This window comes from Erpetoichthys calabaricus, chromosome 12, assembly GCF_900747795.2.
Source record: "Erpetoichthys calabaricus chromosome 12, fErpCal1.3, whole genome shotgun sequence".
NCBI classification, from domain to species: domain Eukaryota; kingdom Metazoa; phylum Chordata; class Cladistia; order Polypteriformes; family Polypteridae; genus Erpetoichthys; species Erpetoichthys calabaricus.
The window spans coordinates 106,958,478-106,975,986 of NC_041405.2; the positions used below are offsets into that span (position 1 = coordinate 106,958,478).

Genomic DNA, 17,509 nt, shown 5'->3' on the forward strand with positions numbered 1-17,509 from the left:
TAGAACAGTTTCATAGCTGTGCAGTGTCCTGAAAACAGGCTGTAAAGGTTCCATCAGTTTATTGCAATTTATGTAACTAGTGAGGCAGGAGGCCACAATCTGCTCAAGCACTTTGGACAGAAATGGTACAAAAGAGATAAGCTGAAAATTGTTCAGATTGTCAGGTTCAAGATCAGACTTTTTTAACACTGGAGTTATACAAGCAATTTTCAAAGTAGTTGGCATTACTTTGAAATAGGAAATATTCCTGTTTTAATGATTGGACAGTTACTTCTAGTTAAGACCACTAGTGAAAAATCTGAGCAACAAGAGAAGCAAAGCAGTAGATGTCAGAGACCAATTACTGTTCTGTAAGCCTTCTAGTAAGTTAGGGAATTGGTCACTGAATTACATAGAAAGCTTTGTGTAATTCAGGCTAGGAAACCACTACAGTGTTTAGAGTTCACTGCGTATAACTGTCCTTGTCATAAAACTCTCTTGACCACATGGATTTTGTTACTCATTATAGGTTTGATGTGAGAACTTGGATTTGTTCATCTGTTTTTTTTTTTCTTGTATAATATTTAATTCCTGAAATTATATTTATAATACAAAGGATTGAGATAACTGTTGAGTATAAATTCTCTATTTTGCTTCAAGGTGGACAGGGCTGAAAAAGTAAATTACTTGATTGCTTCACTGCTATATAAGACACTTTGGCAACACATACTGTACTTTAGTAAATTAAGAGTATATATTTTAGGTCTTTAAATGTATAAGTGAAAGTCTTTTAGAACAGTGTTTTGTTTTCCCAAAATACCTAGCACTGCGCTTGTAGCAATGTATTTTCTGACTTTCTTAGAATATTAAGTTTTTCGTGATCAACTTCCAATGACATTCGGTAATGGTCTTCCTTGAATCCCATATTTGCCTAAAATGTGCTCAGCCAGGGTTATATTGAAAGAATGTGAGTTATTCTTGCAATTGAAATGTTGATCTAAATTAAATAATGTTGGAATCATTCAGGAGGAAGATCTGAAATGATCTCATATTTAGACAGATAAAAACGTCAGTTGTGCTCTGGTGTGGATCATTTGAGAATGATCAGCTTTTAGATGGTCCATTTGGTGTGCTGAAACATTACCTTCATTTGAGACACAGTGGAGTGGCTTAATTAATACTGTCTAGCAATGCTAACACATAACAGCAGCATGAAATAGTGTTCTCGTTTACTTTTTTGAAATTTGAGGCATTATGGAATGGACAGAATAGTAACTAACTGTGCCTTTATCGTGCTGTGATCTGAGCTTTGTACCTCATTAGGTAAAAGTGCATCTAGCGAGCTTTTGAGTATTTTACAAGCTGCATTACCTCATGGCACAAACTCTGTTGCTGGACAGATGGTCTAAAAGAAAAGGACAACTTTTTGTGAATGTACAAAAGCTTAGCTTTGCCATTTAAAGGAATTTGCATATACTGTATGTATAGTTTATAATAAATAGGGCAATTTGTATGTATTACATATTCTGTATGTGCATATACAGATTAAGAATTAAAATTCTGGAGATTGTGGCTCATGATGTTAAGGAAAAATACAGATCATTTTTTGCTGTTCTTTACTGGATACTTTTCACCTACAGCATAGCTGATATGTGATTTGTTAGGAAATGGACACAAAAATCAGTAAAAAGATAAAATACTAAGATATATTTCCTGTTTTGCGGTAAACGCAGAATTTACCTTTTTATCTTACTTTGCTTGTCTGAATGATTGAAACGTACTTTAAATTTATAGCTGCTGATTTGTTTTTCTGAATATTTTGAGTCCTTTACATTTATTTATTTATTTACCTTTTATTTTCTTGGACATGCATCATTTTTAGGATGTGATGTGTGCAGACAGGCAGCATGGGTTCCATTTATCAGGTAACTGAGGATGGTTTGCTTGAAAGGTTTTTCCCAAGAAGCATCTTAAAGACCTTCTGATATAAATAAGTGTTTCAATTCGAAAGTAGAAGAGCATTGAGTCTTTGCTGTTCTTGTTATTGTCTCACTAGCTTCTCAAATGCCTAATAAATATTTCAAGCAGAAGCTGTGTTGCTGCAGGTGCAATGTGGGATTCAGTAATATGGATTCAGTCTGAAATTGCTAAGACATTTTTAATGGAGAATATGTTTTGAAAGAGCTGTTGGCCATTTCTTTTTTCTTTTTGCTAATATTCCCATCATTCCACATGGATTTAGCAACCTCTTCTGCTTCACTGACAGTGAACAGACAGACAGTGCAGTCCTGAAAGCCCCCTGCTGTTTCTGTACTGATGAATAGGTATTTCTTATTCCCATTAGGTATTTAATATGTGTTAGTGATTCGAGGAGTAGACTGAGAACACAGCAGTTTTAATAAAATCAGCTTTATGAAATTATGTTGAATGAAGCCAGGACACGGTCTAACTTGGATATTAAATGGTAGTTTATATTTATTTGTTTAGGGATTTTTACTGCTTTTGCCAATATTATCATCATGAACTCTTTTTAGTTATTTTTAATATAGTTTAACAGTTTGTTTATTGGCTATGTGACTTAGAGAGGCAACCAAAGCCTTTCATTAAAAAGAAAACTCAACAAATAAGTAAAAATAAATTAACATTGTTTGTTCTTTCTTTGTTTTATTACATCCTGTCAATATGTTCAGGGCCTTTTAGAATACTTTGTCTTAACATCAGCTTTGACTATGAGCAATGCTCAGGGGCAACTTATTAGGCATTGCTGATTAGCGCTGTTTTCATTTATTACCTTTTGCATGGTCAAGCTGAATAAGACTACTTTTCGAGTAGAGGTGGTTCCTGTTGGATTCATTCATCAAGGTAGCTCACCATTGCATGCTTATTGTAGGTCTTTTCCATAGTTAGTCCTCTCTACTCTCATTTTTAAATCCACCTAATTCATTCTAGGATTTCAGGGGGCAGGGAGAGCTAAAGCCTATCCCAGCAGCCCTAGACACAAGGTAGGAACCAGCGTTGGACATGATATCAGTGGAGTGATAAGGTGCTGCCCATGCCAGTCTCTCATGAGACTCACTCGTGTACACTTCACAGGGGGAAATGTAGAATAGTCAACTAACTTGGCCTTTGTGCCTTGGGGGATATGGGAGGAAAACTGAACACGAGATCTGCTAATGGCTTAGACCCTTTTTTCTTAAATAATGCAGTTCAATAATAAATCTATACATTAATTGGTTATCTAACTCATTTAATCGAGTCAAAGAGTTTGGAGAGTCAGTGCTTTTCCATGTAACATTTCTTTACCAAAGCTTAAAAGAGCTGCCTTTGTGTTTCATGGCATGCATTTAGGATTTGGAAGGAAAACCGGAGTACCCAGAGAAGAAAACCCACGCATCCATAACGGAACATGCAAACTACAAAGCTAGTTACAGTGCTGGACTCTACAGCTGTGAGGTAGCAGCCTACGGTTGCTACTGGACAACTCAAAAATAAATACAAATAAGCAGGCACTGTATAAATAAAATTGATTATTATTATTTTCTGTACATTATAGTCATTGTATATATGTGAGTGTCAAGACTGTGGTATACAAGCTTTAAAATTGCTCATCTTGTAATTTCTATAGATTGTCCCTATTGCATGTTTATCCATTTCTGTGATTTAATCTGTTCCCCAATTCAAAACTAAAATAATTTAATCTTTTTTTTTAAAATAGGTAATCATTACCAATGCTGACCAAATAATATGCCTAGGGTTGACACATTAAGCATTTCTAGGTTTCCTGGCATTTAGTAATATATAATAACATTTATTAAAGGCTTAAATGATGTGTTTTGTATATATTACTTCATCTTAGCTCATGTATCTGTCTCACCATGCTCATTTGTATTCTCTAAAAGGTAACAAATACAGCTGTATTTGTTGTTACACGTTTTGACAGCTAAGGTTATTCATGATATGCTAATAAACAACATTGTTTGCACCTGAAAAGGAACCATTTTTTAAAAATTAAAGTTGCACTGCTGTCAAAAGTGGTGCTCAACAATACTGACCACTGTGTGAAGTTTCAATATTTTTCCCATATTATGTGATTTTTGTTTCTTCGTGTATTCCAGTATTGTTCACACATCTCAAAGAAGTATATGTTAGGTTAACTAATAACTCTAAACTGGTCCTGTGTGGATATACTTTATGTTTGACAGTGATCCTCAATATACTGGTATTGACTCAAGGGTTAGCACCACCCTTGGCTTCAATTCTTCCAAGATCAGACATGTAAGAGAATCTCATCAAGCAAGAGTGTCCAGTTAATCTTTATTTACCTTCTTATCTGTCTATGTGCCAGGACAACAGTCTTGAGCATATATGGGCCCATAGCAGAGAGTTTGCTTACTCCCTCTGGCTTATGGTCACTAAACGTCTACTTTACAAACAAAAAAAATCAAATTGGGCTGATGAATGCATTCAGAGTGATGTACTAATTCCTAGCTTTCTCTAATCTTAGTAATTAAGTCTATTTAATTGCTGCTTTTCTAGAATGACTGTTTTTGGTGGTTGCATTAGACATTGTTTATGTCTTTTCCAAGATGTTTAAATATTTATTGACTGTATCTTCTCCTACTAATTTGCATGAGGTAGTGGCTACTATGAAAGGCACTTCACAGGAAAAAGCAGAACTTCTGTGCTGCATTAATAACAATCTGATTATTAATGAGGTCACTAGCAGCACTCATTTGAGAGGCTTAACCGTGATATAAACATCACTTAAGTATAGGAGAGCAAATTGATGATGTATTGGGTATTTATGAGATGCTCACTTTCATCGCTCAAAAATGATTGAGAATTTTAAATATGGTTCACACAAAATGTACAGTATATTTCAATTCCATATCACTTTGACTTGAACCATTTTTCACAAGAAGAAGCTGCTGAAATAATAGTGAACTGATTGAAAGATGAGAATGATTGGAAACATTTGAACATTTTGGAATAGCTTTTATAGACCTTTTATTTTCCTAGTACTTTTATTTCGATCCTTCTTGTGAATATCTAATTTGGCAAGAGATTTCCAGTAAAATAATTAATTAATTAATTCAAAATGATACAGTGGAACCTCGGGTCATGACCGTAATTCATTCCAAAACTCTGGTCGCAACCTGATTTGGTCGTGACCCGAAGTAATTTCCCCCATAGGATTATATGTAAATACAATTAATCTGTTCTGGACCGTACAAGCTGTATGTAAATATATATACGCTCGCTCGCTCGCGCTCTCTCTCTCTCTCTCGCTCGCTCATGCTCTTGTGCTTGCGCTCTCTCTCTCTCTCTCTCTCTCTCTCTCTCTTTCTCTCTCTCTCTCTCACTAGCGCTCTCTCTCTGAACTTAACACGTGCGGAAATCATCGGTGCGTACGGACCAGAAGGGAAACTGGCTTGTTCGTCACCTGAGTGTGTGACCGTGAACAGATGCAAAAGTTTGGCGAACTTTTTCGTCATAACCCGATTTGTACGTGGTCCAAGACATTCATGACCCGAGGTTCCACTGTATTTATTTCAATGAAATATCTAATGAATCAATTTTATTTTAAAATTTTCAATGCTAAAAAAGTACCATGAATTTCCCATTGGGATTAATAAAGTATCTATCTATCTATCTATCTATCTATCTATCTATCTATCTATCTATCTATCTATCTATCTATCTATCTATCTATCTATCTATCTATCTATCTATCTATCTATCTATCTATCTATCTATCTATCTATCTATCTATCTATCTATCTATCTATCTATCTATCTATCTATCTATCTATTTAATCATAATTAGTAGTTGTGTTTGGATGTTATGAACACCCATACACAGGCAAAGACACATCCCACTGGAGATAATCAAATCATGATAAAAAAATATCATAAATATTTGAATCCGTGAACAATTCAGAGATGTATGTATATTTGACCCCTTTAAAATGTTTTATGCCATATAACATTTAAGGGAAGTATAGAAAGTAGAGAAAGTACAGAACAGATCTAATAGTTTTTCATCCTCTTATTGCAGGCTGGTAAGGATATGCTGGGGTTTGTTGCTATTAAATGACAAGCTGCTCTCAGGCAGATTTGTGAGCCAGCCTTTTAGTTTATATCCTGCGGTGTCTTATTCAAAGAAAAAAAGAAGGACATTGCCACAATACAGTAATCCTGAAAAGAACACAAACAAATTACTTTAAAAAGGTAGCACATGTGTATGAAATAAAGTAAGGATTCAGCATTCTTTTTTTTTTGAAGATTACATTTATTTTATGATTTTAGGTTTGAGCACATTTCCTACTGTCTAAGATTTAGACATGGGCAAGATGCCCAGACAACCTCTAAACCCACAGCTAAACTGACATACTGCTTTATAAAAGGGTCAGATTCTAGTATTACCATATACCAATGAGTTAACTCGACGTTGGCCATTTACATTTTTAAACTGAAATTGGTGAAACATCTCAATGACTAATCCATTCCCATCTCAGTGATTGTACCTTTCTTTTGGTCAGAGAAAAGGTTCCTCACCATTGTTATGAATTATAGTTTTTGCCCAGTGGGGGCCTGGGTGGTCTTGTGGCCTCGGAATCCCTGCAGATTTTGTTTTTTTCTCAAGCCATCTGAAGTTTTTTTTTGGTTTGTTTTTTTTCTGTCCTCCCTGGCCATTGGACCTTACTTTACTCTTTGTTAATTAGTATTACCTAATCTTATTTTTATATTTTTTCTTTTTTCTTTCTTCATCTTGTAAAGAACTTTGAATTGCATAATTTGTATGAAAACATGCCATATAAATAAATGTTGTTGTTATGGTTTTCTTTAATTTGTTTATTGTAATAAATTAGGAGGCTGCACCCCCTGCTCGCTTCGCTCACCAAACCCCCGGCCTGTGCTACGCGCTAGCCTCTCAGATGTACAATTTAAACAGATTTTTATTTTCATGGAAATTGTTACATATGCATCAACGCAACGTATAAATGCCCGTGATTGAATTTTGTTTCTTTTTCTCTATTAAATAAAATGACTTTTTCGAATATTTGGCTCTGAGATTTGTTAATTGTCTTTGCAAAAGCTATTCTAACCGGAAACTGTTAACATTTTAATATGAATGGCATATCAAGATCTCCTTTGTTGTCTAATGTTATCCCCTGAAGATGTACTACATTACCTTTCTTGGATACATCCTTCTTTCTACAGTAATTTGTGCTTTGTAAGACTGGACGTTGTTAACAGTTGTAGATATTCTTTGGGATATTGTAAGTTGTTGTTTTCATCTTCTGCACGATCACCACCAAATGTTTCAGCATAGTCTATTGATACGCATTTAACCAATTTGCCATATAACTGTTTGACATTTCTGGATGCATTTAACCAATTTGATGTGTAACTGATCGACATTTTTTGTGTTAGTTCGTCTGACTTCCTCGTTTCTCGTGTGCTAGGATTGTGCATGTACTCATTTTTTATGTTGATAATCCCTCGTGATGAAATTCTTCAATAAGATTTGGACATAATACAATGTGTAAAATGTGTAAGAGCTGAGAGTGCAGGAAGTGTGTCTGACAAAAGCATTCACACTAATGAGAGTTGAGAGGACCATGGTCTTGTTTGAAAATGTTTGAGAGGAGGGCATGACTTGAAAAAATCTCAAGGCAAAAGTCTCGTCTCACGGGACTTGAAAAAATCTCTCTTCCAAAAAGTCTCGTATTATCAAAGAATGTTTTTATATAATAGACAGATTAGTCTTCAGTGTTGTGATTAGGAGTCCTGGAGCTGTGGAACATGTAAATCCCAGATATCTTTTTATTTCACAGTTTTAAAAACTTTTGAATTAGTTGATTTATTTTAACTTCTTATTTTTTGTTTTGTTTATTTTTTGTGACACTTTTTTGGGTGAGACTATTTTGAATGTTTACTGATGATCTGCCAAGTGATTACGATCGTCAAAGTCTGTGACATCAATATACCTTCCACTAAAAAATTAGATGACAATTAATGTGTTCGGTATCCATCTGTGGATATTTTTTATGGCCAAAAATTCTTAGTGTTAGCCAGATTAAAAGAGATTAATTGCAAGATTTTGTTTTTGTACCAATCTTCCTTTTGTCTTTGACCTTTGTACTTGCCTTGCCCCTTACTTTGCTGCTTTGGTTGCATTTCGATTTTTTTGGTTTTGACCTTGACTGACAGACAGCAGTCTCTCTTTTCTTCTTTAAGGAGATCATCTCCTGGTTTTTTTCTCCATGTGCTCACAATAATTACTGGGCTATGTTGCTCAAAACCAATGTTGTTTGGCCATCATCAAGGACCAGGAGCAGGAGGCAAGTACTGTACTTGTAATAACCAAGACATCTTTTAAAAATAAATGAAAGAAAACAGAGGGAAAGAGGTACCATGTTAAACAGTCACATACTGTAGAAGACAGGAATTGTTGATCTTTGGCTAAGATACTGTCTTTCAGGAAGGTAAGAGATTATGGGCTAGCCTGCTTTCCTTTATGTTGACACCAATTATAAAAAGTCTTATCCTGAACAGAATAAAATAAAAATTGAAGTCTCAGTGTTACGTGGGCTGTGCCCTACTGTGTAAAGCTGGTGCAAATGAAGTTGCGACCTTCACATGCTGTTTATAGATGTTCCAATCTCTAGCAATCAACAGTCATTGACTCAGTGCTCATAGTTTGTGTAGGTGTTTTCAGTACCACTCTAGAAAAAACTGTTACTAGCCAGTAATAATTAGAAGGCTTGTATTTGGTGATATATTACGCTCATCAGTCTGCAGGAGACACTGTTCACTAGAAGTGTTCCTAGTTCCTCGGTCAGCCCCAGCCTTGAAAGTAAATTGACGCCAGGATTTAAATGCCCACTTTCAACTGAAGTTAAGAGCTGGGGGTGTAATGGAAGGAGACAAAAGCTCTTTGGAAATGTACTGTCTGCAGCCAGATATGAAGGCTTATTCTGTGCGCAAGAGGGTGCGGTAGTATTGGTGATGTATTTGTTGGTGGGAGAACTGAAAGAAAAACACAACAACTTTCCTTTCAGGTGTTCCAGGCATACCAGTACCAGTAAATTTGGTTGTTTCAAACAAAACACAGAGGTTTCTTTCTCCCATTCTTTCCAATTTTTTTCTTTTCGCTGTAGAAATACATGTCTGCCATTTTTAGGCTTTGTGAAGTATCTGTGTGTCCTCGTTGTTCTTGGAAAGATGTATTGTTATTTTGAAGTTGTGGGGTTGTATAGTGACACAGTTGTTAGCTCCAACAGTCTATGTACAAATCCCACCTGAGTGTTTTTTTCTGGCATCACATCCAGTGTTGTTTCCTACCTTGTGCCCGATGTTGCATTAGGTGGATGGAAAGCTAAAATACTTTTCTTTAAAGATCACCCTGTCATGTATTTCAGGAGGGGTGAGTAGAGAACTGTACATCTAGTGTGGGTCAGTGGATATACTAAGCAGGTTTTGACTGATTGGGTCCTCTTTACATGGGATAATTAAGGAACTAGAACAAGGGAAAACACACATGTTAAATCCCTGCAGTGTACACAAAAAAATAATTAGACTTTAATTATTTCATAAATTAAATAGCATCCGTATATGCATTATACAACCCAAAAAGAAACATTGTCCTCATGCATATTTAAACTTTCTCAGAGAGATTAATCAACTCCTTGGGGACTCCTCTGTTTCCTGACTTCGGATAAGAGAAATGTTTCAATTCTCAAATGTCCCTGAATTCAGCTACTCTTTACAAAGCAGAATGTACAAAAAGATTTACTTACCCTTAGGGTTGTTTCAGAAATTCAGCAACCAAGTTGGTAAAGCACGCCCGTATAACAAATAAGCAAATTCTGACTAAGGAAAAACAGACTGAAACCAAAGGTTCTATGGAGTCGAATCAAAGGTGAAGGGACCAATACTGCCAGTGTGATTGGCCTTACATTTCTGTATAACGCTAATTTTTTTTTTGCCTCTGTTTGCTTTAACTTTAAGCAGAGAGACTTTCTCATGTGTTTACATTTTTTGCATGGGAAGGGAATGAGAGATTACAACCTTAGAAAGAAAGGGATATTATATCACAACATATTTAGACTCACATATACTGTATGTATACAGTGAAAATCTTATTTGCATGTCTGATCAAATGCAACAGATTGCCACTCATTCTGATCAGTAAGTATTAGAAGTTATAGACATGGATATTAAGATATGTTGTAGCCAAAGTCTTGACAAAACATAGCAGGGTATTTAGTAGACTAGAATCTTTAGAAAGGTTGTATGCCCCAGGTGCCCGAGTCTTGGCATCTTCCCAATCCTGAAAACTTCGATAGTCATGAACTGACAAAGATAAGGACAATGAGGACATGACCAAAAAGTTACTGGTGCAAAGGGCATTGTGCATTTATTCCCACAAACAAACACGTGTCCAAAAAAAAAGTGCAGTGCAATTCGAAAGTCTTCAATAAATAAACAGTCCATAAAAACATTTGAGAAAATTAAAAATGGCTATAAATAATCTTAAAACCAAGGATAAAATCGGAGTCAGACTCAGCCTTTTATCTTGTTCCACAGCATTTCCCTCTCTTGCTTTGCCCTCCTCACCAATCACTCAGGTATAATCAGCAGAGCTGGTAGTGGTCCACATACAGTTCATAAAACCTAGCTACCTTCATCAGCATCTACAGACTCCCTGGAATACTCAAGCACTCCTGCTTCCATTCTTAACAAGAGCTCCTCTCACGACACTCTTCTGTGAGGATTCCCTGATCGCGTCATCACCTTCCATTAACACCAACTCCAAACCAATTCTATTCTCTCTCTTTACACTCTTCCTGGATTTGTATCTCTTTTCTTTTTCTTCTCAACTCGTCTCTCTTTCTGTCCTTGGACCCCTTTTATCCTCATGGAAGCTGGTGCTTTCACTATGGTGCTTCAGTGGGGAATGTCTGTGCTGAGAACGAGCAATCAGCAAATTTCCCCATTAAACACTCTGGGGCCGCACATCTTTTTGCCAGCCTGCACCTATACCCACAAAGCATCGCTGTATCACAGTAGTACCCACTGTTGGGATGTGGGTACTATTAGGGGAAGAGTTGGCCCCCTCTATTTATGAGATAAATGTTATAATATGTAATATGTATACTGGCTAGGGTGTTGTTTTTTTGTGAAGTTCAGTTTTGTAGTCAAGCAGAAAAAATAGAAGCACTGTGCTAGAACAATCTATGAAAGCAGTCTTATATTGTGTATTTGCTTTGCTATTGTTTTGTAACCTTCATTCAGCGTTTGCTAGAGTTCCCACTTCTTAGAAACAATAGGGTAGGTCAACACTATTGAAAATATGACAAGATAACACCCACTTCAATCCTTTTGAGATACAGATAATGACAGCTTCCTTCTGTCAGACTTGTGAATACAGTAGATTGGACTACAGATCAGAATTATGCATATTTATCACTGAGGAAACGGCTGTCCCTTCTTGGACTGCCACCTCTTTCAGTACTATGCTGTTTAGGCAATGCTGCCCACTTGGTGTATAACACAGTTTCCATTCTAGTTGACCCAAATTAGTTCACTGCGTTTCCCACAGTAAGTTACTTTCTTTGTCAAAATTCTGTTTGGAAATTGTATTGTTTATTTGGATAAATTGTCAATAAAGTATGTACGCTCGGTGTGGCCTTAATGTGTGTGTTCTATTTTGTGTATTCTCATTGTTTCCCTGTTAATCCTTCATGGTGTTTGTTAAAATATCACATACTGATAATGGAGCTACATGTATATACTACAGTACATGCATGTTGCTGTTGATACTGTATGTAGGATATAGGTAATGTGCTTTATAATGTCCATCTGGAACTGGATTCAGTTTTGTTACAAATTACCCAGGGCTCTTTAGTCTTTTTCTAATCACTTATTAATTTAGATTTCTGTTATAGTATATTTGTAATGAACTGATTTTTAAGTTATTATAGCAGTTGACAATATCTTACCTCCTTCTGGCATTTAATACTTTCTTTTTATCCTCTTATTTTATCATCTGTGACATACTTATCCTTGTCATTTGTGACAAAACCGTTGTCAGGAGGGATGACTTCAGTGGGCATGGGAAGGGATGCATGTGGACACTGGAATGATCAGAGGCTTGGGTAGATGGGATTGTTCTAGTGGTTGCGAGTTGCCAGTCAGCACGATTTTAGCCCTTGTTTTTGTGGACTATGTCTCTGCTCCCCAGGTGGGCTGGCAGCTGAAGAATCTGGTGAATGCACTGCGGGAAGACCCCAACGGCGTCATCCTTACTCTGAAGAAGCGACCCCAGAACATGCTGACTTCTGCCCCTGCCCTTCTCAAGAACGTGCGCTGGAAACCCCTTGCGCTACAGGTAACCCCCCTAGCCCGCATTCAACCACAAATACTACCCACACTTTAGAGCCCAGTAAATCCGTTTTTGACTGACCACCTACAAGCATATAATAAAATTAATGAATAATTTAGAAAATCTCTAGATAGTTATGGCCAAAGTAATATTTTTATAAAGCCGCTACTATTCATTGGTTGGTGATTACTAATAATGCTGAACAGAACTTTCTTCAATTTATTGTAGGAGATGATAGCTTGAAGCCACTATTAAAATTAGCATCAGTACCATAACCAATTTAAAAAAATAAATGTTTTTGCCGTTAAGTCTATATTTTTGTAACATGTATTTAAAAAATAAGCAGCTACATTTATAAATTTCTGCTTTTTATGAATGCAGTTTTATTAACAGAGTTTGACTAGTTTCCTTAGGCCCCAAATGAACATCACCGTAATGATATAATTCCCTTTCGATGGTCTTCCTGTATAGTGATTCCCTATGCATCTTCTTCTATACTGTATATGCAGTAAATCTATAAATATTTCAAGACAATCATTATCACGCAGCTATTGTTAAGGTAGATTTTGTGTCCCTAGATGTCCATGTCATTGTCCCCAAGTATTCTAAGAAGAAAACCATTAAGAGATTTGCTCTAATGTGAAAGGCAAGAGGATTTACAAAAAAAAAACAGCAAGCATTATTGTGTTTGAAAGGAGGTTACAAAATTGCCCTTTGTCATCTACCTTTTAATTTTACACCTAATCATTTTACTATTATGTTTTCATTTTCCTTTTGAATTATTATTTTTATGTTAACTGTAAGATGTTGACTTTACAATACACTTTATACCCTACTTATGTTTTATAAAATGAAAGAATGAATCTGCCAATGAAAGAACAAATTCATTTTATGATTGGTCTTGCATGTGATCACACTCATTTGTGAAAGCACTATATATAATAATGGTTCAAAGATAAGTAATAAAAATGTCAAATTATGTTTTGGCATGTTATGATTAATGATAGTCATGACAATAGCAATGAATTATTATCTCTTATTCTTTATTCTCCTAATCCCTATTAAGAATATGGCTGCAAAAAACTGAAGTAATGTGTCACAGTCTTGCATATACGAAATCAATCTTTCTGTTTTTACACAATGAAATACTTTTAATTAATAATAGTTAAAATAGTGATACTTCTGATGAGTGGTGTGGTAGTTTGCATTACATGCATATTTAAGGTTGTTATTTGGATTGTAGCATCATCTGCCCAGTTTTTCTTTATGTTCTTTATGTTTCCTCTGCATATACTCTCCTTTGAAAGATATTATTAAATTAAACAAATGTCAATATTTGTCATTGTGTTTTCACAGTGTTTTGGCTGAATGCATATTCAAAAACTAAAACTTTTATGATTAAGGGAAAATTTTTAGCAGATGCAGCAAAATTTTAAAAAAGGTAAATTGGGATAGTGTTCTTTAGTGTGGAATTAGTCAAGGAGGGATGGAGCAAGTTTAAGAATTTACAGAGAAGTCCACAACGGATACATAAGGAGCCAAAAACAGTTTAGACAAAGAGTACGAGGTAAATCCATCACTAACCGTAGAGCTTAGGAGAGTATGAGAGCAACAGTAAAAGGGATGTGTGGGAATCTAATAGGCAGTTAGAGAGAATTAGTGCAGAAAAGGCGATTTATAACTGAAAGAGATTCTTTCAGTATTTTAGTATAAAAAGAATAATCAAGGAGGAAGTGAAGTATATTAGGAACAACAAACTAAAATATATTGACAAGTACTCTAAAGTTTCTGAAGTTTTAAAGTGTTAAAAAGTACACAATTTATTTATTTATTTATATATATATATATGTATTGTAAAATGTATATAATATAGTTTTGTTGGTCGAGGATAAGATAGGACTCAAGATAAAATGTTGGGGTGCTAACCGGCCCACCCCGTTTGCTCAAAATAATAAGCCATCTCAAATTAGCAAGTGCTTGATTGCGTGGTAAACAAACAAAAACAAATTGTAGCTATAGGCTATATTTTAAAGGCTCTGGAGAGCAGTCAGCCTTAATGGTCGGGGCTCCTTAGGGTGAGTGGTTCATCTCCCGAATGAGACACCTCCTTCCGTGAGCACCTTTGAACTGGAAGGGGCATGGTCATTTGTGGGTAAAAATAGAAGAGTCACTGATTGTGCCCCTTGGTGTCTTGGGGTGGTCATGCTTACCTCTGATGAGCCCAGAAGGTGATGTAAATGTGTGACAATATGTATATATATTTCAGCAGCTGCAGTGACTTTTAAGGAGGTACTCAGTAGTTTATAAATTGTAGAGGGAGAAATGCTGCTTAGATTAAATATGCTGAAATAAAAAAACAATTTTCAGAATTAGGTAACTTTTATCCTAGAGTGCTTGAGGTTTATGAGTACATATAGTATATAAACCCTTGATGTGTATTTTTCAAAAATCACTGCACATTGAGGAAATTTCTAAAACCTGGAAACTAGAAAAGGTTATCCCTTTATATAACCCCCCCCCCCCCAACCTTAATATTTGAGTCCAGTAAGATTAATGTGCATTATAAGTAAATTAATTGAAGCAATTATTAAGAAAAAGATCAGATGGGTATATTAGTAAGCAGCATGATCATCAAATCAAATCAGCATGGATTTGATTTTCAGAGCACTTTTAATGAGGTCCTGCATGAAACATTAGGGGATAACTTAACAAGTGTGATGAAACGGTTGTCTCATTCACCAGAAGCAAAGGGTTGGTGATGTTATTGCTGTGGTTTGTACTCTTTGTAATATACCTGAATGATCTTGATAAGAATATAAATGTCAGGTTGGTCAAGTGTGCAGATGGTTTAAGGGCGAATAGCACAGAATCTGAGAATCATTACAGAGGGACCTGAAGAGCATAGTGTTGGGCAAATTAGGTTTAATGTATATAATATATACAGTATAATGTAAAATATTATATATAGGAAATAAAAATACATCATGGGAGGTTCAAAACTTGAAGGTACACCTTAAACGAAGGACCTCAAAGTCATAGTGGACTCATCGCTGCCCACATCTAGACAGTATATAGAAATGATTAAGCGGTTTAATATGATGTTAGGTCATACTGTATATATAGCATGATGTGTAGAGTTGTTTACTGGAGTACTGTGTGCAGTTTTGGTCCATGTTAAAAATAAGGACATATACTAAAGAAATCCAGAAAATACAGCAAGTGTTCAAGGTATGAGCTATGAGGAAAGAGTAAAGGACCTGAACCTTTTAAGTTTAAGAACATTGGGATTAAAAGGTGATATGATTGAATTTTTAAAAATTATTGATGGAATTTAGTACAGTGTATTCTGGCTGTTATTTTAGAATAAATTCATTAAGGAGAACATGGGAGCAGAGGTGAAAACTCCTTAAGAGCACATTTTGCACAAATATGAAATTTTTCTTTAGGTAAGTACAGTGTGAGGAGTAAATTACCAAGTAGTGTGGTAGTTATTAGTGCTTTGAGATCTTCAATATTAGACTGATGCCATTTTGGAGAAAATAGGCAAATAGGATTGATGAGTCTCCTGGGCTTAAAATATGGTAACGTTCTAACATATGTGTAACCTGAATCATATCCAGTGTCAGGGACTGCCTTACAACCGTGTGTTTTTGCTCAAATAAGATATAAGACTGTTGTGATAAAGCAGGTGAACAACAGTGTGAAATAATAATGAAAGTTAAATGCAGATCATTTCATTAATTCATTTATGTGTTGCTGCTTTGATATCTTTCCAGTTCAGTAAAAAAGAAAAAAAGTGTAGTATTCTGTCATCCATTTATTCCCTTTTGCATCTGTATTTTGGCAAACTCTGAATAAAAAGTAATAATAATAATGAAAGTGGAAGTGCCAACAAGGTCTTGACTTTTTCATGAAACAGTTTTCAAAACGTAGCAGCACAGTTGAATGCAGAGGGAGCCCTAGATTACATAGCTGCTATTTTTAGAAGGGTATTATGCTAAATCATTTTCATGCGGCGTGCCTGCCTTGATCTAGCAAAGCGGCCTCTTGTTATATTTCTGAAGCATTAAAAGAAAAGGCTGTGCTCTGAATATAATTTAAAGCAAGTTGTACAATATTTTACAAAGAACCTGTACACACAAAAAATGAGGTGCAGTTGAGTGGTACTGGTTTTTGTATTTGTATTTTTCTCATTTCCTTCTCCAGATTGTGGGAAAAAGATTTTCCCAGAATGAGGTAATGTCTGGACATAATGAGAGTCGATGCGACTTCATTGTAAAGCATAACCTAAAAGCTCTCTTAACTTACCTACAATATGTAGAGATGGCAGTTGGTGTATGCAAGTAAGCTTCAAGGAAATTTTTCTAGTTCTGTTTCTTGTGGTGTACTTGTCTTCTCTGTTGAAAATGCCAAATAATTCCCCTGTTGATATGAAGAGCCTTTACATATATGTAAAAGAGAAAATGAACAGCAGCACATTCTTCTACAAATTCTTTTGATGTAAGCTGAAACCCAAGCAATACAAATGCATGTTTTTATGGTATTACTGAGCTTTTATATTGTTAAAAAAGGAATGTTCCTCAGTAATATTTAGTGTGGATTACATCAAGGGCGGCACGGTGGCGCAGTGATAGCGCTGCTGCCTCGCAGTTAGGAGAAGGCCCAGGTTCGCTTCCCGGGTCCACCCTGCGTGGAGTTTGCATGTTCTCCCCGTGTCTGCGTGGGTTTCCTCCGGGCACTCCGGTTTCCTCCCACAGTCCAAAGACATGCAGGTTAGGTGGATTTGGTGATTCTAAATTGGGCTTTGTGTGTTTGTGTGTGTCCTGCGGTGGGTTGGCAACCTGCCCAGGATTGTTTCCTGCCCTGTGTTGGCTGGGATTGGCTCCAGCAGACCCCCGTGACCCTGTGTTCGGATTCAGCGGGTTAGTAAATAGATGGATTACATCAAGATCTTGCTGGAGTACAAAATAACACACTTCAATAAATGTGAACTTTTTTACATGAAAAGTCTTCATTACTCAAGTAATTTTCAAGTTCACAATTATTTCTTATTATTGCCATAAGAAACAGGTATCTGCACATACAGTACATATGTTTCATCCATTGAGCCGTGATGGTTACTGGCAATAACTTACA

At 35.9% G+C, this 17,509-nt stretch overlaps 1 protein-coding gene across 4 annotated transcripts in view; it reads left to right on the plus strand.

Moving 5' to 3' along the window:
- The window catches only part of si:ch211-26b3.4 (connector enhancer of kinase suppressor of ras 2), a 597,975-nt gene that overhangs the window by 373,912 nt on the left and 206,554 nt on the right, over window positions 1–17,509 (plus strand). For 2 of the 4 annotated variants that reach the window (XM_051935079.1, XM_051935080.1), the window contains exon 9: window positions 12,233–12,379. The exons of the other annotated variants lie outside the window; for them this stretch is intronic. In XM_051935079.1, the coding sequence (XP_051791039.1) occupies window positions 12,233–12,379 (147 nt within the window). The remainder of the gene's footprint in view (window positions 1–12,232; window positions 12,380–17,509) is intronic. 4 annotated transcript variants of the gene reach the window in all.